Source organism: Apiospora marii (genome assembly GCF_038362585.1).
Source record: "Apiospora marii strain CBS 49790 chromosome Unknown utg000005l_segment0_segment0, whole genome shotgun sequence".
Lineage (NCBI taxonomy): Eukaryota > Fungi > Ascomycota > Sordariomycetes > Amphisphaeriales > Apiosporaceae > Apiospora > Apiospora marii.
The window spans coordinates 245,301-268,734 of record NW_027117377.1 but is presented as its reverse complement, the minus strand read 5'-3'; the positions used below and the strand labels follow the sequence as shown (position 1 = coordinate 268,734).

General features: G+C 54.1%; 11 protein-coding genes across 11 annotated transcripts; 6 read left to right on the top strand and 5 right to left on the bottom strand.

The window, feature by feature from the left end:
- Window positions 1–170: 170 nt before the first annotated feature.
- PG985_007985 (uncharacterized protein) lies at window positions 171–946 on the top strand (the record flags this gene model as incomplete). The annotated part of the gene is made up of 3 exons (XM_066827753.1): window positions 171–385; window positions 495–649; window positions 738–946. The coding sequence occupies 3 exons, from the start codon at window positions 171–173 to the stop codon at window positions 944–946; spliced, it is 579 nt and encodes a 192-aa protein (XP_066682665.1).
- A 276-nt stretch (window positions 947–1,222) lies between these two features.
- On the top strand, window positions 1,223–2,593 carry PG985_007984 (uncharacterized protein; the record flags this gene model as incomplete). Its single annotated transcript, XM_066827752.1, has 1 exon — window positions 1,223–2,593. The coding sequence occupies one exon, from the start codon at window positions 1,223–1,225 to the stop codon at window positions 2,591–2,593; it is 1,371 nt and encodes a 456-aa protein (XP_066682664.1).
- A 1,109-nt stretch (window positions 2,594–3,702) lies between these two features.
- Window positions 3,703–4,638, top strand: PG985_007983 (uncharacterized protein; the record flags this gene model as incomplete). The annotated part of the gene is made up of 3 exons (XM_066827751.1): window positions 3,703–3,762; window positions 3,817–4,270; window positions 4,334–4,638. The coding sequence occupies 3 exons, from the start codon at window positions 3,703–3,705 to the stop codon at window positions 4,636–4,638; spliced, it is 819 nt and encodes a 272-aa protein (XP_066682663.1).
- Window positions 4,639–5,117: 479 nt separating this feature from the next.
- PG985_007982 (uncharacterized protein) lies at window positions 5,118–6,876 on the bottom strand (the record flags this gene model as incomplete). The annotated part of the gene is made up of 3 exons (XM_066827750.1): window positions 5,118–6,424; window positions 6,486–6,828; window positions 6,850–6,876. 3 exons carry the CDS (start codon window positions 6,874–6,876, stop codon window positions 5,118–5,120), a joined length of 1,677 nt encoding a protein of 558 aa, XP_066682662.1.
- A 473-nt stretch (window positions 6,877–7,349) lies between these two features.
- Window positions 7,350–8,626, bottom strand: PG985_007981 (uncharacterized protein; the record flags this gene model as incomplete). The annotated part of the gene is made up of 4 exons (XM_066827749.1): window positions 7,350–7,699; window positions 7,755–8,196; window positions 8,260–8,358; window positions 8,426–8,626. 4 exons carry the CDS (start codon window positions 8,624–8,626, stop codon window positions 7,350–7,352), a joined length of 1,092 nt encoding a protein of 363 aa, XP_066682661.1.
- Window positions 8,627–9,202: 576 nt separating this feature from the next.
- On the top strand, window positions 9,203–10,685 carry PG985_007980 (short chain dehydrogenase family protein; the record flags this gene model as incomplete). Its single annotated transcript, XM_066827748.1, has 2 exons — window positions 9,203–9,738; window positions 9,785–10,685. The coding sequence occupies 2 exons, from the start codon at window positions 9,203–9,205 to the stop codon at window positions 10,683–10,685; spliced, it is 1,437 nt and encodes a 478-aa protein (XP_066682660.1).
- A 350-nt stretch (window positions 10,686–11,035) lies between these two features.
- Window positions 11,036–12,038, bottom strand: PG985_007979 (uncharacterized protein; the record flags this gene model as incomplete). The annotated part of the gene is made up of 3 exons (XM_066827747.1): window positions 11,036–11,418; window positions 11,499–11,680; window positions 11,743–12,038. The coding sequence occupies 3 exons, from the start codon at window positions 12,036–12,038 to the stop codon at window positions 11,036–11,038; spliced, it is 861 nt and encodes a 286-aa protein (XP_066682659.1).
- A 686-nt stretch (window positions 12,039–12,724) lies between these two features.
- PG985_007978 (uncharacterized protein) lies at window positions 12,725–13,741 on the bottom strand (the record flags this gene model as incomplete). Its single annotated transcript, XM_066827746.1, has 2 exons — window positions 12,725–13,600; window positions 13,664–13,741. The coding sequence occupies 2 exons, from the start codon at window positions 13,739–13,741 to the stop codon at window positions 12,725–12,727; spliced, it is 954 nt and encodes a 317-aa protein (XP_066682658.1).
- A 1,488-nt stretch (window positions 13,742–15,229) lies between these two features.
- Window positions 15,230–16,585, top strand: PG985_007977 (benzoate 4-monooxygenase cytochrome-like protein P450; the record flags this gene model as incomplete). Its single annotated transcript, XM_066827745.1, has 1 exon — window positions 15,230–16,585. One exon carries the CDS (start codon window positions 15,230–15,232, stop codon window positions 16,583–16,585), a length of 1,356 nt encoding a protein of 451 aa, XP_066682657.1.
- A 1,442-nt stretch (window positions 16,586–18,027) lies between these two features.
- PG985_007976 (uncharacterized protein) lies at window positions 18,028–18,771 on the bottom strand (the record flags this gene model as incomplete). The annotated part of the gene is made up of 1 exon (XM_066827744.1): window positions 18,028–18,771. The coding sequence occupies one exon, from the start codon at window positions 18,769–18,771 to the stop codon at window positions 18,028–18,030; it is 744 nt and encodes a 247-aa protein (XP_066682656.1).
- Window positions 18,772–20,122: 1,351 nt separating this feature from the next.
- PG985_007975 (uncharacterized protein) lies at window positions 20,123–21,625 on the top strand (the record flags this gene model as incomplete). Its single annotated transcript, XM_066827743.1, has 5 exons — window positions 20,123–20,318; window positions 20,376–20,395; window positions 20,462–20,569; window positions 20,654–21,121; window positions 21,212–21,625. The coding sequence occupies 5 exons, from the start codon at window positions 20,123–20,125 to the stop codon at window positions 21,623–21,625; spliced, it is 1,206 nt and encodes a 401-aa protein (XP_066682655.1).
- Between the last annotated feature and the right edge of the window lie 1,809 nt (window positions 21,626–23,434).

The window sequence follows — 23,434 nt, the reverse complement described above, 5'->3', positions numbered from 1 at the left end:
TCCGGATTTTGCCAAGGGGGGCTGGCGATCCGGTTCATGCCGACTTGCAGGCTCGTATTAAGCCTGCATTTTTCTCATCAACTAGTCTCATTTTTTGTTTGTCCGACACACACTCGTTTTACTCGGTCGCCCCCTTTACTACTTAGTCGATTATGGACCGAGCCTCCATCATGGAAGTGCAACGCAACGACATGTCGATATTCTTGTCGGCAAAGCCCAAGCCTCAAACGATGGTGGATATCGTGGCCATCGACCCTGAACCCGTCAAGTGTCGAAATCACTACGGCTTCAGCATGCCCGAGCGTCTGGACCCCGAGAAACACGGACACATAGATGCCACCAAGCCTGGCATGCACCGATCAGTCGACAAGTGGGATAATCAAGAGTACCAGCATGGGTTGACCCACTGGCAGATGGCAAAGGTATTATTCCAGCCAATCTTTACTCCGCAGAATAGTCGCATCGAGTCAAAGGAAGTTCAAGCTGATTCACAGCATCCTTCAGGGATCCGAAATGGACGAGGGCGAATATGTTGACTACCCCGTGAGTTGGACCCTCGACAACTGTTCAGCGAAGCGATGGGACACGGTGACCGTGGCGCTTTACGCTTGTGGTAACGATGAGGCCGCTGGCACCATCAAGGATGACGGTAAGCCGTCCTTCAACCCCCTCAAACAGCCCACTCATTACACCATAAAGAAATGGAGACATGAGAAACACCGTGCTGATGAATTCAGGGGTCGAGCACGTGGGAGACCTCCGAGTCGACTTGAAAGGGGTGAATTGGGGCGAGATCCCCAGGAGATACGCCAGCGACAACCGAAGCATCTTCTACCGTTTCGACGCCACCGTGCGTATGGGGTTCGCGGACGACAGTGGCCGTTTGGTCTTGAAACTCCTGCGCAATGGTCAGGAGTTGGGAACGGCCGGGTTTGAAGTTCAGTGATGCATGCTAGCCAGGAAATAACCGAGACTAGAATGTTCTAGAGCAAGTGTAGAGAAGGTAATGGACATGTTGTGGCATTAGCCTTCAGGGCTAGCCAGGTTTGAACACAGCAAGGTTTGTTTCCCGTATGGGTGAGCAAGTTTCTACTGAGCGACATGTTTGTCTCCGGGAATTCTTTGAGACCTCTGTTTGGCCTTCACAATCAATTCGAATATTTTATACGTCTACACAGGCTTTACCAAATAGCATGAGCTGGCCTCGAGTAATAAATTGACCATGCCGTCGCCGAAAACACATGACCAGTCAGGACAAGAAGGAGGGGCGAGCGCGAGCCCGTTCTTCTCAGATGGCAGCTGGTATGGCCATCTGCCCTGTGTTTGCCGGTCCCAGAGGGGCTGCGAAGCTCACAGGGCGGCAAATCCGAAAGCCTTTTACAACCCACTCCTTCCCCCAAGCCCGCCTATGAAGGTGATGGAAGATGGAGGCAAGAAGTACATTGCGGATTCGAAAAACGCACCGTCTACGCCCCGCCCGCGGCCCGCAGCGTCTCGTCCGCCGGTAAAACGTACCGGCTTCTTCCAGAAGCTGTTCGCAAAATGCTGGCCCAGGGACAAAAAGTCAACCGACCAATCGCCAGATGCCGCTCAGGACGAACCCAGCTCCCAATTATTACCTCCACCACCGCCGTACTCGGCGGTTACTACACTCCTGCCCCATATAGCCTACTACCCAGGGCAAGCGGTCACAGGTGACACTCAGACGTGGCCTGAAGAGTTGAAGTCCGCTTATGCAACTCGGCTGCCTTTTGATGCGGGATCGTTCGGTGCACTGAAGCCTATGCACCCATCCATGCCTTTCCACCTCGCTTTTTACCATTTGGACGAGGCCCGCCGGCGTCTCGAGTGGCAGGGCCGGCCATCCAACCAGCCAGTGAGCCTCCCGTCGTACATCTGTAGCGGCGAAGTCCATACTACCCGGAGCAGTCACAACTACACATGGTCCAGTGAGATGTACTTCTGGCGCACCTTCCTGCAAAAGCAAGAGATCAGCTACCGCGTAGATGCGCGAGGGACCACCAATGCCGAGGACATGACCATCACCATGTGTCCCCACCAGACGATATCCCTGGTGAATCTCAGAGTAGAAAAAGATGAAGATGGGGGGCTCAAGGCATCAGCACGTCTTTCCTACCAGCCGGCTCGCTACCGCGGCGACCGGGGACTCGCCTGGAACAGCATTACGAGCGGGGGCCAGCTGGCACAGATCCTAATCTGCAGGCACTGCCACTGCGACCTGGAGCAGAGCCTGGAGATCCGGGGCCGCGATCTGCACGTCCGCTTTACTGCGTACCGGGACCTGGGGCATGGTGTCGACCGGTTCGATCCCAAGTGGACCTCGCTTTTGACGGGGAAGGGTGTGGTGCAGCAACGGCCCGCCAAGTGGTATTTTAATCAGGAAAAGGGCAAGTTGTTTCGCCAGGACCGGCCCGGCACTTACAGCGTCTATCGAGCCGTTTGGGCCGTTGCGTATCGCCTGGGACGACCGGGCCTTCACGTGGTCACGTTTCCGACGGCCCATGGGGACTTCACGGGGTTGTCTCTGATTGAGCAGCATGAAGCCAAGAAGAAGGAGAAGGAGAAGAAGTAACAGGCTACACAGAAATCATAATCATGCCGATCCATTGCTAGATACATTACCTCTCGCGTCCTTGAGCAATGCTGGTTGCTTAAGGAGATAAAGGCTGAAGCAAATATTGTACATTGTTCCGGATATGTTTGCGTACAGTGCGACAGACGAGATCCCAGTCTGTACCTCTTGCTTGGGGCTCAGGGGTGCGCCGCTGGATGGGTCGTAATGGAGGTGGGTCAAGACAAGGGGCGCAATAAACCAGGCAACCAACAGAACATATCGAACCAACATCTCCAACTACCAACCGCGCCTTTGTCACGATCAAGCAGCGCAATCACTGCAGGCCGATATCCACGCGGAAAATCCAGTATGGAACATTTGCTGTGTGGGCTGGGGACTCACTGGGGATTTCCTATTATGTTTACTCCAGGAGTCTCTCTTAGGTTAGGGCAATGTCATAAACCGGCATCAGCACGGATTATGCCACAATCAGTATTAGCGTTACCTTTAAGCTCACTGTGCCTCACCGCACGTTGCATCTCTATTCCGCCTTTGAAAGCCCTGTGTTATATTTGTGATCTGCAACGGCGCGTAAGGCGTGCAGCTGGATCCAATCACGCCCCCTACCGGTTGAGCTATATCGGGTCTGTTCTGCATCGGTATCCGCAAAATGTTCTCGGCGATGAGCCCATAAGGCACAGTAGATCAGCCCAGAGATCACTCACTCCCAGAATCTCAACAGGAAAGACTTGTGGGGTTAATGTGAAAAGGCATTCGTCTCTGCACCAACATCTACCTTGATCCTGCCAGTAATGCAACCCAAGCCTTTTCCATCACGGCGCACCAGGCGTCTAAATGTGACTCCAACCGCCACGAATTGATGGAAAACTACGGCGCAAATGGAACCATTCAAACATGCAACTGCCACACATTAGATCAAGATAGCGTAGATAAGTACTCCCTGTTACCCATCATCTCATCAGTTCCTGGCGACGCCCGGTTCTCACTCGCTAATTGTGGTTTTGGTGACACCATCCATCCATATTCAAATATTTCCTCATCGGATCCCAAGTAGCTATATAAGCATATACGAACACACTGATATCCACCTACTCCAGCTACCAAGCATGGCTGATGCTGAATATGCGCTCCCCTCCGAGGAGAAGGTGGACCAGGCAACGTTTCTTGTAAGTTTAGGTTCCAATGAGTAACCAAAATGACCGTCTTACTGATCCTCAAAGGCTACCACCTGGGCAGTGACGGCGGTCTCCGCGACCTTCCTGATTGCCCGGGTGTGGATCCGCCTCAAATCCGACTCTCGACTCCGTCTGGACGACTACCTCGTCCTCGCGGCCTGGCTGATGCTCCTGCTGTCGGCCGTGCTGTGGGAGATCAAGGGCGGCCTCCTCTACTGGATGTACGACGTGCAGTACGGCCGGCGCCCGCCCTCGGCCGACTTCGTGCCGGCCTACGCCACCTTCATGCCCCTCGTCTTCGTCTGGAGCGCGCTCTACCCCTCGTGCCTCTGGGCCGTCAAGTTCTCCTTCCTCGTCTTCTTCCGCCGGCTCGGCTTTAAGGTGAACCAGAACAAGGGCTGGTGGTGGTCCGTCTTCGCCGTCACCGCGTGCGGCTGGGTCGTCAGCATTGCTGATATTGACTTTCGCTGCACGCTGGCCGACATTACGTATATCATGAGTGAGCCGTTTGCCCCCCCCCCCAAAGAGGAAATTGCCGCTGCTAACTGACCCACTTGAGCAGGCCAATGCCCCAGAAAGGAGCATGTCCGGTATCAGGATGTGGGCATTTATGTCAACTTGGTCATCGATATCATTACCGATTTGCTCATTCTATCCATACCTTTCCGGATGTTCTGGAATGTTCGGATCCCTTTGCATAAAAAGGTCGCGCTGTTGGGAGTTTTCTCCTTGACCATTATCATCATGGTTGTCGCCGTCATCCGCGTCGCCTTTATCCGAGGATTCGGTGTTGGGTTGGGAGAGCAGACCGCTACTACGGAGTGGCTGTTCCTCTGGTCTTATGTGGAGATGGCCGTGGGTGAGTAGTGGTGTTTCCTTTTTTTTACCAGGGTTTCCTTCAGAGCGTGTTGACTAACTCGGACCCCAAAGCAATTATTATCGCCTGCACTGCATCCTTTCGACAGCTCTTCGTCTTCAACGAGAAGCAGCAGACCCAAAGGACACCCAATGGCCATCGAAGCTTCCTGCAAGGCCTCGGATTAAGCCGTCTTTTGCCCGAAAAGGGCAAGAACGAGTATCTGTACCAGCAATGTGCCCACGATCCCGATGGTTTAGCTGATGGTACCCCCGGGCACCTCATTACGCCACCCGAATCAGTGTATGTCCAAAGAACCTTTGATGTTACTAGTGCGAGATCTTCACCTGGTGCTTATACCAAGTTGGAAACATCTTATAAGGGGTAATAGTTTGTGTTGGTACATGGTTATGCAAGTGGACAATATACATCACCCTAGGCTGTATCCATATGTAATAATATTGTGTAATGGGATAAACGTACAGGATCATCAGGCCTTGGTGCATGTAAGCGTAATCTGGTCTCCATCCCTCAGCCTCACCAACATTTCGCAATCAACGTCGTTGACGCATTTCTCGAATCTCTTGTACACCGCTTCTTCACTCTCCCCATCATACTTCTTCTTGATCGCCAGCCGGTGCGACTTCAACAGACAGGCCAGCACGGCCACCTCTTCCACTTCGGCCACCTTCCTTCCAGGACAGGCCTGTGGCCCCTCGCCCCACGGGATAAACACGGTCTTGCTCGGGGTGATCAGCTCTTCTTCTCCTGCACTTCTGGGCCCGGCCGTTTCTGGACTCGCAATCCAGCGAGACGGCCGCCACTCGTCCGCGTCCGACCAGAAGTCCGGGTGCGTCTGCACAGCGCGGAGGTTAACCGCGAAATTGATCCCGACGGGCACGGTTAGCGTCCGGTCTCCGACACGCAGCGATTGCGGGTGGTTGCGCGTGACGGATGGCAGGGCCGGTACCGGCGGGTACAGCCGCAGGGTCTCGTAAACGACCGCGCGACAGCGCTTGAGCCGCGGGTAGAGCGTCTTGTAGTCCCAGTCCTCGACCGCGGCGTATTCCCGGGTCGCGTGCTCGACCTCCTCCGCCACCCAGGCCTGGACGTCGGGGTGCGCCGCCAGGAGCAGGATGGCGAAGGCCGACATGTTGGCCGTCGAGTCGTGACCCGCGAAGTCGATGACGAAGAGATCCCCAAAGATTTCTTCCGCCGACAGTCCTCTTGCTTTGGCAGTAGTCTTCCCGTCGCCTGATGATATAGAGCTGCTGGACGGTTGCTCGCGATGGTGTCGCTCGGCGGCGCGCACAAATGATGGCATGATGGCGCCGGAGCTGGGCCGTCCCTCATTGAGCGCTGCCGTCTCGTCGCCCAGTAGCTTGATCAGGTGCTTCTTGAACGCGATCCCGGCGTTGCCGATCCAGGCGTATTTTCCCGGCAGCTTGGTGAGAACGTGGAATGGCACGAGCATGAGAAGGATGATGTTGTCGAGGACCGTCATGAGGGAATCACGGTAGTCTCCTATCTCGCCGTCCACCGCGGGCTCGTCCGAGCCCCGGAAGTCGTAGTGAGACCCGAAACCGATGGAGGCGAGCACATTCAGTGAGAGCATTTGGGTATCGGCCTGGTAGCTCGGGATACCGCCGCCATCTTCAGATTTCGCGGTCCAGAAAGCCAGCATGACTTGCGCCTGACGGAGGGTCTCGTTGAAGGGCGTGGCTACGGGTTTTCGGTGCCTCGGCCACTCCTCCCAGGAGGCGGTCGAAATGCATGGCCCGTACAGCTCTAGGAGTTCTACGGCGTTTTGTCAGTTCACGAGCGTTTCTCCCGAAAAAAAAACATGGGGCAGCCTCACTTAGCTCCGGACCGGGCCGCTGGAAGTCCCCGCGGCGCGTCACCATGTCGAGGATGGCGTCGGGGTCGGCGACGTGCACGCAGATCTGCACCGGCGTCACCAGCGCCCAGACCGGGCCCAGCCGCACGTGCGCCTCGGCCCTGGCGGGCATGTACCACCCGCGCCGCGCGTAGCGGACGCAGGTCGGATACGCGGACCACGGGACGGGGAGGCGGTCGAGCACCTTCCAGACGTGCGGCTGGACGAGGATCCAGAGCAGGTTGTTGACGTCGACGGGGAGCCGCACGACCGGCACGCCCAGGCCGCGGGCTTGGCGGACGTTGGCCTCCAAGTAGACTAGCGTCTAGCCGGCGTAGGCCAATACCAAGTAGACGACAATGTAGACCAACATGATAGTAGAGGAATCGGGGGTCTCTCGAAGAAGAGGATGTACCGAAAGAAGGGATGCCCGCCTTGTGTTATGGTGGTGAGGTTTCAAGTTCTAGCGGGAGGATGCGCCGCTGGAAGGGGCTAAAAAAAAAAAGAAACTAGCGGCACGGTCGCCCTTGTGCGCATTGTTTGATTTTGCGGAAGCGAGGGATGACGAAGCTTAGCACGGCGGGGTTTATCTTTTGGGAACAAGCCTATAATCACAATCATTCTGGACTAAGTGTGTTGACATTCCTACTGCATAGGCAAATCGCAAGCGCCAAGCCCAACTGAGCCTACACCAAATCAAGCAACAATTGGCAACGAAGTATTCCAAATGCCTTCCTCCTAAACTCTTGAATGTCTCTATCTTACAGAAATTCATCGCCCCATAGTCAGAATACGTAGACGGCTGCTACACTCATATCTACTCCACTTGTTTCCCCTTTCTAGTGATCATGCCATGACAGTGGCTTCCTCCCCAGGAACCTTGACCCAGTTGCCATTCCTTCTAGCATGGGTCACAAGCTCAATTTGGTTCGTGACATGCACACCAGGAGAACTATCTAATCGAGAATGGTCGGATGAAATGGTTACTCCTCGGCTTGGGTTTTGGTGTTGGAAAGATTGGTTGTTCTGGCTACTTCCTGTGGCCTTAGATGTTTGATGTGGCCTTGACGGTTGACCCGGTACGTCCGGACCATATACGACGAGCCTGTAAAGGGGCCGATAGGTCGGAATCGACACGGCAAGGATCCCGACAGCCAACTCAATCACAGAAAGGTATCCTGGATATACGTTATCCCCTGTTCCAAAATGTTAGAGAAGCCCGTGGAGTTCTTGAGGGCTGTAATCACTCACAGCTTCCGTCGGTTGTGGATCCTATCTGAAGAGTGGACTGGAGACGCACAATGCTGACAATGCATGCGCTTCCACCCACCACGAAGGTAATCGTGAGTAGTATCTTCTTGCTTCGGGGAGTATGAAGCCGCCACACCAACGGAATCGGAAGACCCAGGATAGTGAAGTCGGTGATGATATTGATTATGGCGGCGACCAGAGAGCACACGCCGTATTTGATGCAAAAGGCTCCGGTGTTCTGGTCCCATAGATAAGATATGGGTATACATTGAAAAATACCGGCGAAGGAAAATGTAATCGCCCAGCAAACGACAACACAACCAATGAACCAAAGAATGTATCGGAACTTTCGCGATGGGAAGATGGTGCCATACAGAGCAAGGATACTGAGCTTGATGAAGGCCATGGTGTAGCAGTAAGTGACCTCGTCGATGATTGTCGCCTAACTTCAAATGAGCCATGCCAAGCATGTATTGCGGCTGTCATTGGAACTGGGTGAACGAACAATTTGCAGTGCGTGAAGGTCCGTCACATACAAGACATGTCGGCCTTCTCCGTACTTTGTGGTCATGGCAAATGTGATGCAAAATACCACGAAGACTACCTATTTAAAGGTCAGGCTTTTGCTGATAACGATGCCCATTAGACTTTCGGTTGAATTGTCTACCTACCCAAGCTGCGATTATGAACCAATCGCTGAGTCTCAGCCACAGGCGCCTCTGGAGTAAGCTCTGCGACACAAGCCGCAGGGCTACAAACACCGTTGAGAGAGCCGCGCCTACGGAAGCGCAAGCAATGATACCTGGGACCTTGGTCTCCTCAGGATGAGCCTTCCAGTAGGCTATCTGCTCTGCACTGGGAGTGGCCGCCATCTCAGCGACATTGAAGAAGAAAGGGTGAAGGTCCGAACGGAAAGATTGGGGGTCGGATTCAGCAACACAGGGTGATTGGAAAGGTCGAAGGTGAGGTTGAACATGGCTTATGGGCTGCCGCGTGATCCTAACTGATCTTCAAGTACTCTTCGCTGACGAGAGCTTTTCTTCTCTTGGCCAATGGAAACGAAAACGCTTGCCCACGATAAATGAAGTAGGGGGACAATCTCTCGGCAATTTGCCAAGTCCGAGAAGGCCAAAAATAGGATACTGTGCAACACACCATTCCCGCCTCAAAATAAGTAAGTACCTTGAGAATTGACCTCACATCCAACAAATTAATGTAAGCATTGCATGGTACCAGACAGTTCCAAACTGCAGATCATAGTTCCACCCCAAAGGCCACAGCCCCGTTGCGAGATGAGACGAGTAATATAAAAGCCACACAGAAAATGCATTCATGATTGATTCCTTCATGTATACTACATGCACATCGACCCTCTTCTTCGTTGCATTGCAGCCTTGCGTTTGCGTCATAGCATTTCAAATCATCCGTCTTTCCCATCGAGAAGCACCATGCCGCAAACAACTGCCCATCCCAATGTGACCGAAAGTCGACCATTGGGTACACTGGAGAACTTCTTCAAATGGCTTGCAGACCAAGGAAGACCATTGAACCGCGGTCACTGGACCATCCATCTCATTCTGGATCTCGCCATTCCCCAGTCCATTGCTGACCCCGCTCTTCACCTTCGAAGTGCGTGGCAGGCCCTCCGAATTGCACACCCCCATCTGGGTGCTGTTGTGACACACTCTACGGAAACTAACCAGGAATCACCACCTGGCCGCCTGGTGTTGGGAGGCTTAGACCTCGACGAATGGGCTAAAACGACGTTCACGGTATGCGACCAAGAATGCAGCATGGATCAACTGCTCTCCGGCCTCGGCCCGCAGGATACAGCTACTTGTTACTGGGTCCCGTCATCGTCGCAACTTCTCCTCCGCTCCGACCATTGGCGGGTCGACGGGTCGGGCATGGTGATGCTAGGCCACGAGCTCTTGGCAGCGTTGACCATGGTGTTGGAGCACGGGCCCAAACCTGCTCTGGATCAGTACCTCTCCCTTGCTCCTCCCCCAAGACCGTCTTCTTGCCCCCAGCCTGGAGTCGATTGTCCAGTTCTCATCGAGACGACCCGCAATTCGGGAGAGGGAACATGACCCCGCAGTGTCTAAGGCAGCCGACACCCTAATTGCCGACTTCCTGCAAGGCCAGCCCAGTATCGGATTGCCCGCCCTCCCCCACTCCGAGGCGGCCATCCCTGACCGGACCGGGTTCGCGATTGGTCGTTTGGATATGCAAACGACTGCCCAAGTGCTTACGGCATGCAAGACAAACGGTTACACGGTGACAAGCGCGGTCCATGCCGCAATTATACGTGTCACTGCGACCTTTCCGCAGCATCCCCTCTGCAAGTCGTACGCAGCCTTCACCCCTTTTGATCTGCGGCCCACCATCTCAGCTGCCTCTTCTTCCGACGTAGCGCTACCAGTGTGTGGCCTGTACTTGCTTGGCCCCCCCGTGCGCATTGACGACGTCACCACCAAAGACTTCGCCGGCATTGCGAATCACCTCTGCGACACTTATCGGCGTGACCCAGCCCACTTTTGGAGCACAAAAGACGGTCAAGGCGAGGATGCAACGATAAGCTTGCTGGACCTAGAAGAGGCTCTGACAAGTCGGGTTTCCGCAATCGTCCAAGCACCGGTACCGGAGGGGTGGCCGCCAGCGCAGACACCCGACCTCAGCAGCCTTGGTGTCATCGACTCCCGCATTCAGCCGGAGTATGGCTCCCATGCAACGAGCAAATTGCAAGTGAAGAACTTTTGGATCGGGACGGAGATGTTGGGCCGAAATATCCAATTTCATGTCTGGACCTGGAATGGCCAGCTGACGTTGTCGGCTTGCTTCAACCAGAGTTACTACGAGCGGCAGTTTGTTGACGGGGTGGTTGATCAAGTCTTGAAGGAGCTTCGGGAGGGCTGTCGCATTGAGCAATGATCAAATAAGAGTATGCAACTAGAATTTATCCTAGGATCGCCAATTTCGTCAACATTGTCTACGTAATATCATGGGTATCCCCTTGATGTTGAAAGTGTTGCTCCCACAAGTTTATGCCGTACTGTACATATCAAGGATCACGTATTGCTATTGGTATAGTGATTATCACGAATTGTATGATACCTGGTTGGATAAATTCGGCTATCGATCCTTCATTGGAAGAAATGTTTCTCTCTCCTTTTTGCTTCATAATAAGCCCCACAGACAGAAACGAAAGACTTACAAAGAGCAGCGTTCTCATAATCAGGGGAATAAGAGGCCCCAACCATTGCTAATCGTGGTGAAAGTCCTTAGGAGTGATCGGTGCTTTTGGCGACCTCTTCCCACGCCTGACACGTTACCAGCATGTTTTCACACTTGGCCTTGATTCTGCCCCAGCCATCACTGCCAAGCGGCACCCGCAGCGGTACCTCCTTCCCAGCCGCTACTCCGGTGCCATTGACGAGGTCGATCATGATGTTGACGGCCTTGTCAGGGTCACCGGGTTCCTTGCCCAGCTGACTTTCCACGCCCGCTCGCACCGCGGCGTTATATTCGCCAAAGTCCGAGTTACGAGTCGGCACGTAGTTGATGTTCCCAAACGCTCGTGTCCGGAAGTACCCGGGCTCTACCAGGAGAACCTTGATTCCCGGCGCGAAGGTGGCCAATTCCAGACTCATACACTCAACCGCGGCTTGACGGTCCGAGTCAGCACATATACAGCCGTGAAGACACCAGTCGTCCATAAACGTGTAGGAACCGCGAGTAACATACCTTCCAGCGCATGCTTGGTAGCGCAGTAGCCGGTCGCAGTAGCATCCGCATGCCAACCAGCCTGGGAGCTGAGGTAAAGCAAGGTACCGCTTCCCCTGGCACGGAACTTGGGGAGTAGAGCTCTGGTGATATTGAGAGGACCGTGGAAATTGGTCTTGAAAATGTCATCCAATTCCTTTTGCCTAGCAGTAGACTTGTAAGCCGAGGGAATCGAGAAAGAAGGGCAGTCACCAGGTGCACTAACTTAAGTTCTTCGAAAAGACCGGTCAAGATGTAGCCGGCATTGTTCACGACGACGTCGATGCCGTTCGGGTAGAGGCCCCAGGCCTCCGTCATGACAGATTCGATTTTATCCACCGGAGCTGCGACATCCAGCTCTAGAATCGTGGCGCCGGTGTACTCGAGGTGAGCTAGCCTGACCTTGGCGTTGCGCCCGGTGGCAATCACGTTGTCGCCCGCAGCCCGCAACTTCCGAACAAACAGCTCGCCGAATCCGCTGGAACAGCCCGTAATCAGCCAGGTCTTGTTCGTTTGCGCCATGTTTGCTGAGCGGGGGGAATCGTCGCGTGATGGGGGAAAGCAATGGTGAGCGAACGCAACGTCTAGATGAAAAGCGCGAGGTTTAATGTAATGCCGCAAATAAGCACGCACAAGAACGCCTGGATCAGAAGCTGATGCTGTGCCGCTCAACGTGGGTTCAACAAACCCCCACCAGGCCAGACGGACCTAGCGAGGAGACCAGTCGCCGATCGCTTGGGTTAGCGCTTACGAGCGCGGCGCTGACATGTAGGAAACTACGCCTTCGCTGCTGTGCTACACCAGAGTGGGTATCACAAACACGCTGTTGGTAGTGCTGTTGGTTCCAAAACGGATCAACCCCGCCACGCCACATAGCAAGGACCCTATCCGAACATCTCGGCTGCGGCTTTGCTTATCTGCAGAGTCAATCAATATATGCGGTGGAAATTCCCAAGCTTCAATTATGACCTATTTCGGCCGTAGGACAAAGAGGATTGCGGCGATGCGGTGCTGAGCTTTGCCCTTTGAGTCCTTCGTACAACCACATTCACATTTTGACCAAAATTGTGTGGTACGCAACTCACAATCATCGTACGATCTAGGCAAAGTATAGATTTGTCTCGTTCCAATAATGTTGCAGTAATTGTATCTATAGTGCTGCCCAGAAGAGTCTGGTGCAGGGATCATGACCTTGTCGCATGTGTTTGCTAAGCGACCTTGGCCAGCAAAGGAATAGCGTAGATGGTGGTGATCCAGATACACCACAGCTGCCAAGCCATGGCGCCGCATTGCACACCCCTCTGGGTCATGACGACCAGAGACACCACAATAGACACCGGGAAAGCCACCCACCGGGCCCAGTATCCACCATCCCAGAAGATAAGACAGACCACCGTCCAGACAGGCACAAGTATAGATACACTGCACCTTGCCGCCGATTCTCCGTGAACAAGGGGGACGGTTCGGCGCCCCCGCATTGCGTCCCCGGCCATATCGGGTAAGTCCTGCGCATGAATCGTCGTTGCCACTGCCAAAGTGGTCAAAAGAACCCAACATTGCTGGGAGTCCCCGTCAACACCCTGCTCACCAAGCAACACAGAGACTGCGCCCCAGCCGAAACATCCCAGCCCCAAGGCATTCACCGAATTGCGTATCAAAGGGCCCGTGCTGCTGACATCGAGGTCGTTGTACAACCAAATCAGACTCAGCAGTGCTGTGCTAGGCGCCAGGCTCCCGAGAAGTGTGCTGAGACACATAGTCAACGGTACGACTGCCTGCAGTGCTTGCTGAGCTTCGGCGGGACTCAGTCGACCAGCTGGTATAGGCCTCCACGGCTTGTTGACTCTGTCCTCCAGAATCGACTTGGGCAATCGCTGATTAGAGATATCCTCGACGAGCAGGTGGATCCAAAGCCACAACAGCATGAGTGGCACTCTGGACCACAATCCTTCCCGGCCACCACTAGCCACGGCTACCGAATAAGCAAACAGACTCTGGGGCCAGACGACAGATTTGAAGTCGCCTTTGGTGAAGAGAAACGTTGTCTTCGCGTGAAACCAGATCGTTCGCTGGCCTTGTTGAGTCTAGACTTGAAGTAAGCGTGCAAAGCTCTGCCCTGAGCGACGCGAATGCTTTCGGCTACTTACAGTGACATGCCCATCCGACTCAGTCTGTTGAATGCCACCTTGGCATTTGGCACGTTGGATAGTGTTTTGTTTGTGCATAGTGCTCCTGTGTGGCAACGCGGAATTCTCAACACGCTTCAGTGACGAACGCCGACCAGTATCTCAAAAGTTGAACAGTGGTTTGCTGACCGGGATCGCCTGAGTGAGGCAAAGCAGAACCGACGATGAATCCGGTTGTTATTATATACATACGGATAGCAATAGTATATTACTTTTCTTTTCGGTGAACGGCATGGTATGATGTAATATCTACGGAACGAGTCTCGGCTGCAGCTGGGTCGGTTTTGGGAATAGGCTGGTCTATGTGATTCTTTTGTTTCTGTCAGGGACAGTATCCAATAGAAGCTACTTCATGTAGGTCGTTTGATCGCTCCTGGAGCCGTCATCATCTGGTCCATTCCAGGTATCTAGAGATTCCATAAGCATGCTACGCGGAGGCATTTGTAGGGCGGAGACCTTTCCCCCCTCAAGACTCTAGCCTACGACAGAGCCGTCATCCCAAGTAGCACCAAGACGTGTTTTGTTATGCCGCAGCTTCCGAGCCAAGAAGGCCTCCAAAGGCCATATTTTTATTGAACGAGGCAATGTAACAGTCTGGGGTACCACAAAGGTGGGCTGTGACACCAGAATTGCGTAGCACTGTCAGTCTCAGAGCAGACTGGCCAGTGGCAACAACCCCAAGCCTCCGAAGACGTGCCCAAAGAGAAACATGCACTGTTGCTTATGGCACCCGGACTCATGCCAAGAAATGGAGACCGACTCAAAGATTATTCGAGACGGATACTAAAAGCATTGCTTACCATCGGAAAGTGGAGTCCTAGGAATATACAATATACTTCACAAAACATGTTGCTTCCGGAGCAGATCATTTCCTCCATGGGATACTTGACTCACTCAATAACGTCGGAATGGTAAGTGCGATCACCTCTGTTGACCGCGGGTTTGAAGTCGTGCATCCCGTGGCTATCAGGCTATCGCCTGATCCCCAGTCCTAACTTCGCTCTCCCTCACGTGCATTCCCACCTTTCGACCACAAAGTGCGTACAGGCCGTACCGTCAAGATGGCCGTTTATCATGCTCTATCCGCCGCCAACATCAGTGCCGTTGCAGCACTCTTTATCTACCTATTGTTTCTTCAGTCAAGAGAGCCGCCCAGCATCACCATGGGTGTAGGCGTGTTATCGTTGCTGGGGGTCGAAATGGTGAGCAATCACAGACCGGTCGCCTAGTGATGGATGGTACTGATACAATGTTCTGAGTAGATATGTCTCCGGCTGCTCTACAGACTCGTTCTTCATCCGCTTGCCAAATACCCAGGGCCACTGCTGGCAGCCTGTACAGATTGGTACATCGTGTATTGGATCGCAAGCGGAGATCGACACCTTGAGCTACACAAACAACACCAAACGCACGGTAAGACCTGAAGCATGGTCCCGAAGAATGGAATGAGCACTGATAATTCGACGTGCAGGGAAATGTGTGCGATATGGCCCGAGTCGCATCTCGTTCAAGTCTGCACGGGCCTCAATGGACCTGCACGATACAAACTCCAATACCTTCAAATCGCCGGTTTACAGCGCTTTCAAACGCTTCTTCGGCGCCGAGATGTCTTTGACAACCGTTGACCACAAGATTCATGCTTTTCGTCGACGAGTGAACGCAAGAGCCATGACTCCGGTGACGGTAAAGACGCTGGAAGATCGAGTGACGCCGCACGTGGACTACCTGGTGGGCATGATACGTGGGGACATCAACAGGAGCGACGAGAGCGGCGGCTGGAGCGGTGGCATGGACATGTCATCCGTGCTAGCATATTGCATCGCCGACATTATGGGGGATGCGATCTTCAGTAACTTCTGGGACGTGCAACGCAATCCCCAGAGACGGCATTTGGTACATGATCTACCCAAGGGCGTCGCGGGGATGCATCTCGTCGGGCACATGCAGAGCCTCTTCGTCGGCAACATGCACCAGGTGTTGTTTCGCGAGCTAAGCGACGGAGTCAAACAGTTGATGGATCTGAGCCGATCCTTGGCTCTCCAGCGACATAATAATAAGGAGGCCCTCGGAGGGGACGTTTGGCAGCACCTGCTGGCTTCTCGCCACCCCCAGACCGGGGAGGGGTTCTCCATCGGTGAGCTCATCTCCGAGGCGACGCTCTTCGTCATTGGTGGGACGGACGGTATGATTACGGCTACCACAGGCACGCTGTTCTATCTCCTACACAACCCGGACAAGCTCGATTTTCTGACTCGAGAAATCCGGTCGGCGTTTCCCTTGGCTTCGGAGGACATGGGCTGCCCCATCCGTTTCGCCAGCCGAGAGCTGCAGCGGATCGCGTATCTGCCGGCGTGCATCGACGAATCCATGCGTCTCAGTCCGTCGGTTCCCAGTACTCTACCCCGCGTGGCGGGCCCCGGAGGGATATTGGTCGACGGAGAACACATCCCCGAAGGCATAGACATTGCCATCAATCACTACAGCCTCCACCGGGATCCCAAATACTTCCCCGACCCGCTTTCCTACCGTCCCGAGCGCTGGCTTACAAGCGATGGCACGGGCTCCAGTATTGAGGGTGGGGCGGACCACCAGAGCATGGCAGCTGGTGCTGGGCAGGCCCCGTCATTCACGCCCTTTGGCGCAGGTCGGAGCAGCTGCATCGGGAAGCACTTGGCGTATCAAGAAATGATGTATATACTGGCTCGGCTAATATGGCAATTCGACATGCGGCTGGATCCCCATCGTCGGAGAGTAGGAGAGGGCACCGGAGAGGGATGCGAGGGCCGCGACAGAGCGGATGAGTTCCAGTTGAAGGACTGCATGGTGAGCATGCAAGACGGGCCGGTGATTCAGTTCAGGAAGAGAAAAGACACGGGGAAGTGATTTCCTTGCTTTCATTTACCATTCAAGATACGTTAACCATGGCAAGATTGTTGGCTCTGAAGTTGTTGCTTGTATCATATAGAGCATAGTTCTAATATCTTTTCATATCATCTTGAATGAACAAAAGGCCGTATTCAGAAGTCGGGCTTGATTGTGATCAGCCAAATACTTTCTCCCACTGGCAAGCGGTGAATAGAATAAAGGCTCTGCCCTTTGTAGATATCGGGCCATCCTCCGGCAGTCGCTCTACATCATACCTGGGCGGTGGAAAGTCTCCCAGTGGTGGTTTCTAAAAGAGCCGTCCAGTTTCGTTATGTTGTCGCCTCAGTGTATGCGAATGAAGCGATAGGTTTTCGAGAGTATGAATGAGAGACTTAGATATACTGTAGAGCAGAGAAGACCATACAGATATATTTTCCTAGTATGATAAAATGATGACAGGTAACTACCCAAAACCAAATGTAAAACATGGGCGGAGCTGTGTAACAAATCACATAAGATAGCGTCACTTTGAGAACGCCACGGTCGTAGTCACATTCAGTTCAAGCAGGCTATACCGCCACCAAACGATGGAGTTCTTTGTGTCTTAAAGAGATTGCTGTTTACTCCTCTGTGGGCGGTGGTGGGGGGCACCCGCGAGGTACGACTCCCAACCAGAGCTCCACTTGGCTGTGTCGTGTTCGCCTGCCATTCCATTTGACAACGAGGCAGACCTTTGCGGCTCAGAGCAGGCTATACAACGCATTGGTGTTGTAGTTGAGGCGCCGATAGTCCACTCTGAGTGGGCTTCTGGCAAATGTAAATTCCGAGGGTCCCGAACCATCTAGGACTCAATTCGCTGTGTTGGAACAGTTAGGAATGAGATCGATCGTGATTCAAGCCCGATAATCGATGTAGCCAGGCAATGTATTACAATAATCCGCTGGGCCATCCAACGAGGCTTCGCATACCGCCATGCTTATCGAAAGCAACCGGCCGATAGCATTGGCCAACGAGGCAGTAGCCGCGGTTATGGACCTATTATATGCATATTATTCGGAAACTCCCACTAGCCTAACAGCCACTAGCTTAAACGGCAAATGTCATAAACGGTTACTAAAGCTATCTCTAACTTAAGACAGATGCGTATGAAGTATCCGGGTCAAACCCTTAATTAACTGAGATTTCGTGTCATGATACCAATTTCATGATACCAATTGGGTTTTGGTCCAGTACTACGATGGTGATTCATGGTCGTAATTCAAGCTTTTATATATGCTCATGGAGGTATAAGCGTGGAGGACCTTCTTTGCTAATGCCGAGCTCTTGACGTGGGCACTACGGAAAAGGGGTCACCGAGAGGCGGCATTCGGTCGTATGAAAATGCGGCGATAGAATCCACTTCTTCCACGTCCCAATTCGCGTGCCAAGAACTCAGTCATGACTTGTGTGGCTGGTGAGCTCTAATGCCATTGCAACATCATCGTGCCAACGACAAAACTAGTCGCCGTGTCACGAGTGTGGCTTTCTGGGTGGATCGGACGCACGACTGGAGTAGCAAACAGAAGTCTGCTAAATAGATAGCCAAGTCTCTTGGGGTTTCGGCTTTGATGCATTTCGGGGCTTGGACCGAAATATGTGACAATGGGTTGCTGCAAGCCCGTCAGCTTCACACCGACTATATACGATTCATGCACAGGGAGAACAGTGCTGCTATGGTAACAGAAAGCTGGAAATACCACCTTGGCGAAAAGCTTCGTCATCCTATCTGTACTATGTAAAATGGGCTGTTGGTGACCTGATGCTGGCACAGAAAACAGAAAAGCGCCCACCGCTTGACCCCAGACGGCGCCAAGACAGTTGCTGTATTGCCATGTGGGTAGAACGTGGAAGTTGCCGGCGCTGGCTTGGCCATCACCATTTGTCGCGAGCAAGGGCCACATGTGAGCAATGTGAAGTGCGGTTACACTGAAGCACGTAGTACCACCTGCCGTTGGACGAGTGCATCGAGATCTGCCAGCCGGGGTACGATGCAGCGTCGCAGCAGCCATCTCGAAATTCCCCGGTCGGCGAGCAATGATGGTCGAATTGGCCGGAGTACTCTCCGGTGCTGACTTATGATGTTCCACTGGACCTCCACTATGGAATCTTGGGCGATCCACATCAATCTCGAAGAGCCCGAATACGGCTAGGGTGAGATTGAACATGATTCCATACGGCAATTCGTTCATACAGCTGTAAGGCTAGCCTTTTCCCGCCCTGGCCTCCGTCCTCTCTGCATCCGCAGGTTAACTAGAAGCGGTAATCATGGTTAACCATATTCGTGTTAGCAAGTAAGCTCTGTATGTGTCACATAAGATGAGAGAGGCAGCAGCTCCGAGGCTGATGAGCCTGTTCTGTTTTTAGGGGTGATGGTAGATGTGAAGAAAGTCCCGCTGCAAATCTTGTCAACCACCCTGGTCCTGTCAGAGACTTCCCTCAAAGCCGGGGGGATTCGAGATCATTGCGAACAGGGGTCTCCCACGTCACATTTTCCAACGTTTCCCGGCAAAAGGGCTAGATTCCGAGCCTCAATGGTGTAATATGCAGTGCAAATAGGTAATATGCCGACAGCGCCTGATAGCCTCGGGTTTCAACGACAGCTTTGGTGTCACCACCCGACGACCTGGGCCGGCCAAAGACTAAAGGCGGCCTAACGCATCCTCCCGTGACCAGCGACATTGACTTTGGCCTAATACCCCAAGGCCGTGTTTCAGCCCAGTCGCCAGTGGATGCCGTCATCTTGGCCGTAGGGTCTGCGGACATTTCGGTTCTTGCTGTCGATCTCTCCCCTCGTTGGACATACAGACTCGCTTTCCAGGTCCAGACCCCCTGCAGTGTGCTCGCAACCTGCCCTTTTAGAATTTCCCGCGATGGCACCCAGCAGGACAATGACCTGGTTTCATTGTTGCGACACGCGAGGGTGCTCCCCCATTGTGGAGTGAAGTCGCGATCGATGTAACCGAAACCCCACAATCGTGCTTGCTGCACGATTCGGAGTCGCATTTCGGAGTCCCCCAGAGTACCATGTTTCCCATTCTAGATAAACAAGTTTCATGTTTACTATAAGTGATACTGCCTCTGAGGGCTTTTTGTGCAAACCCCAAATGCCAACGTCGCAATGCGTCGTGATTGTCGAGAGCCCGGGGTGCCACGGAGAGGAAACTTGATAAGAGTGACGGCCGCCTCATTTGACTTCGGCCAGCGATTCCGGTCTAGACTTTAAGAGGAGACTGCTGTCCTCATTGCAATCTCTTGGTGGCTCTTCCAGCCTTTCTGCTTTGGGCCAAGACCTGCCTCCACCCCCTGGACACGCAGACCTTACTGGGCTAGCCATCACTCCACCGGGATAGGATATAACACCGGCGCCCGCCCTCTTGGGAAAGCTACCGATCGCCCCTAGTCCTTAGTCCCGAGAATAGGATGTCCCTTGCCTTATAATACAGTCGAGGCTGTGTTATAAGCGAAGACAATAACGTCCATCGGACTGCCCTCGAAACGCACGTTTCCCACGAGGAGATGTCGATTGCCAATAGAGTAGCCACAGTATTGCCCACCCCCGGGGGCTACGTCGTCGACCTCGACCACCCCAAAGGCCATGCAGATGTCGCCACCTACTGGATCGTTGGCGCGGGTAACGTCCTGGCTCTGCTGTTCATGTCGCAGCGGCTCTTTACGAAATCGGTGCTGTTGAAGGAGTTTCGGTTGGAAGATGGTAGGTCCATTGACACCCTCGCATGAATTTTCGACTGACTAACTGGACCCTGCGTAGGATTCTTGGTGCTCGCGTGGGTAAGACGATCCCGACCCGAATTTGCATCCAAGTGCTGGCGTAATAATACTGACGCGGTCAAATAGATCACCTCAGTAAGCACACAGGCTCTGCTGGTCTACTTGTTTGCCATTGGGGTTCTGGGAGCCCGCACATGGGAAGTCTCCGCCAGGCATCACCGCTTCTACAGCATGGTGAGTCACCCTCTTGCACCCCCCAGACTCGGGATCGCCCTGTTGGTGCCTACTTACTGACCAAACCCGCCACGGCGCACGCAGATGAGGCTAGTGATACCGGTCATCTACACCCCTTGCGCCGGCTCGGCGAAACTCTCTCTTTTGTTCTACTACCGCCGACTCGGCCTCGGCCCGTGGTTCCGCCGGTTCGTCATCGTGACGATGCTCGTTGTGGCCGGCTACACGCTCGGCACCGCCTTCGCCCTGATCTTCGGCTGCCACCCCATCGCCAAGAGCTGGGACAGCACCGTCGCCGGCGGGACCTGCATCGACCACGACGCCCTGCACTTCGCCACGGCGATCCTCAACATCGCCACCGACGGCGTCATGCTCGCCCTCCCCATCCCGGTGGTGGCGGGATTCGTCATGCCGAAGCGGCAGAAGCTGGGCTTGCTCGTCATGTTCCTGATCGGGGCCGGGACGGTGGCTGTCTCGGTCATGTGCTTCCTCGTCCTGCTGCCGGCCTTGGCGGACCGAGATCAGACCTGGGCTATGGCGAGCCCTTCTATGGTGAGTCCCGTATCTACGTACTTCTAGTTCCCGACACGGATATCCAACCGAGGGATCATCGATATACTAACCCGGGATCGTGCGCAAAAGTGGCTCTGCCTCGAAGCCAACCTCCTCATCATCTGCGCCAGCCTCCCGACGCTCCGGCGCTTCCTCCACCACGTAGCCCCCCGGCTGACGGGCGACTACGATTCCTACTACGAGGGGGACCGCGAACGGCTGTCGCCGAGCCCGAGCCCGGGCCCGGGCCGGCTGCGACACCGGCACCTCCGGTGGTACAACCGGGTCAGCGACCGGTTCCGCGACTACCCGATGGGGTCGCTGCGGGACGTGGCGCTGCGGCCCGACCAGGTCCAGACGGTCGAGACGCGCGCGGGCACCAACAGCCGCTGCAGCCGCATGTGGGACGCGCGGCCCAACAAGAGCGACGGCGACTCGGAGAAGGCCATCTTCCAGACGCGGACCATGACGGTCACGTACCAGAACCGGGACGGGAGCATGTAGGTGGGCTGGTATCAATGGGGAAAGAGAGGGATTAATAAAGAAAATGCATAAGAAAAAGGAGAAGAAAAAAAAAAAAAAAATCAGCGCAGGGTACGTTGGGAGTTTTGGTTTTACACAGTTAGTTATATACCCTTGGTTCAGATATTCCCAGAAGCCAGGCAGCGTATTCACTTTGTTACAACGAGCAACTTCTACCCGGCACGGTCAGATGGCAGGATGCAGCAAGCCAAAAGTTCTATGGTCTTTACCCCAAACAACGAAACTGACACAGCTGCGATGTCTGACGAGCGAAAGACCACTGATTGGCAGCCTTCACAAGGCAGTCATACGGCGTTGAGGGGGTCAGCAACAGCAGGGAAGCGGCTCCTTCGCCTAAGCTTCTTGCAGTATGCCCGTAAGCTCGCTTAACGTCAGCGCCCCCCTCCATCCCAGCCATCAACTTCAACCGCACGCGTACACTTACCGCCGGATGTCATATAAGGCTCTGCGCAAAGTCTGGTGGTGATCCCTATGATTCTCCCGGCCGGCATCTTGGGAGAGGCGGTGTGCAACCTGAAGTCTTCATCCAGGCAAACGAAAGGGACTGGACGGCAGACCTGCGCTGCTTGCTGTCCATATGCATATGATAAGTGACAGAGAAGGGAGGGGAGTACGTGCGAAGGAGCAAGCCACATGCAAGTACCGGCAGCTGCAGAAGGATCAAGTTGGGGTCGTCTTTCTCTCTCCCCCACAGGAGGCGTCCATTCGCAGCTGCAGGATGTGGGGATCCCGGGCGATGGCGGCGGCGGCGTCGCATGGCCAGATAGGGAAATCAGTGACTTTGAGAGGCTGGCTGAACACGACGGCCCCGACTGCTGTTCGGCCTTGGATTGGCACAGACGAAACGGGAGCCAGGTAGATGCCCCTCAATGAACGATTTATCAGCCGGGGTCTACATTATCCCGAGGCAGAGATAGTCGCGAAAACAGGAGCGAATGGGCATTCCAGAAGGAGACTCTTGCATATGGTTGGCGGCCGCTGCAGAAGCCGGTATGCATGGCGCTCTCTCCTCTTACCTTCTCATGGCGGACGGTCATTCGAATGAGTTAGGTTAGGAGGACACCAATTGGGATTGAGGATAACACGGAATCAATACAGTCATGCCCGTCGGTAATCGGCCGACAGTCTAATGTGTGCCAGCATTTCCGGGCGAACTCCGCAACTCCGGGCGTTGCAAGCTGTGTCTTCCCCATGGCATGGACAAGAAGGGAAAGCCGCCGTACTTTTCGGTAAGTAGCTCCCGTCGGGAGAGTGCAACCTGCGATGCATGCATGTACGGTACCATGCAGAGGACCTTTTTAGTGCAACGTGGAATGATTGAATGCGTGCAAGGCGTTATATGCATTGTAGGCGATGAAGACACTAACAAAAGAGCGGTAATCCGTATTCCCGGGGGCCATGGCTCTGGGCATGTCCCTAGGCACGTTTCCGGCCACGCCTTCCAATCGTCTTCGCTGCGCTGCTTCGGTACGGTTGACCCCCGTCTGATGTGCCCCGTTAGCCCGTACTTTTCGTACTTTTCTGCTGCCTGCGCAGTACTTTTCTTGACAACATTAGCCTCGCCCACTCGGCAGATTGCAGGTGGCTGATAATGGCCCCACTAACCACGAGCTTGCAAGGTACTTTCAGTGGGCGTGGCTCTGACAACCCCCGCTGTCCAGGCCCTTTCCTGTCCACTGCCCAGGCCCTACCAGGCTCTGCCTACCACTGTACTTGCAGCATCCTTTGAGGTCGACTTGCCATGCCAAATCCACAAGCCAATGCGAAAAG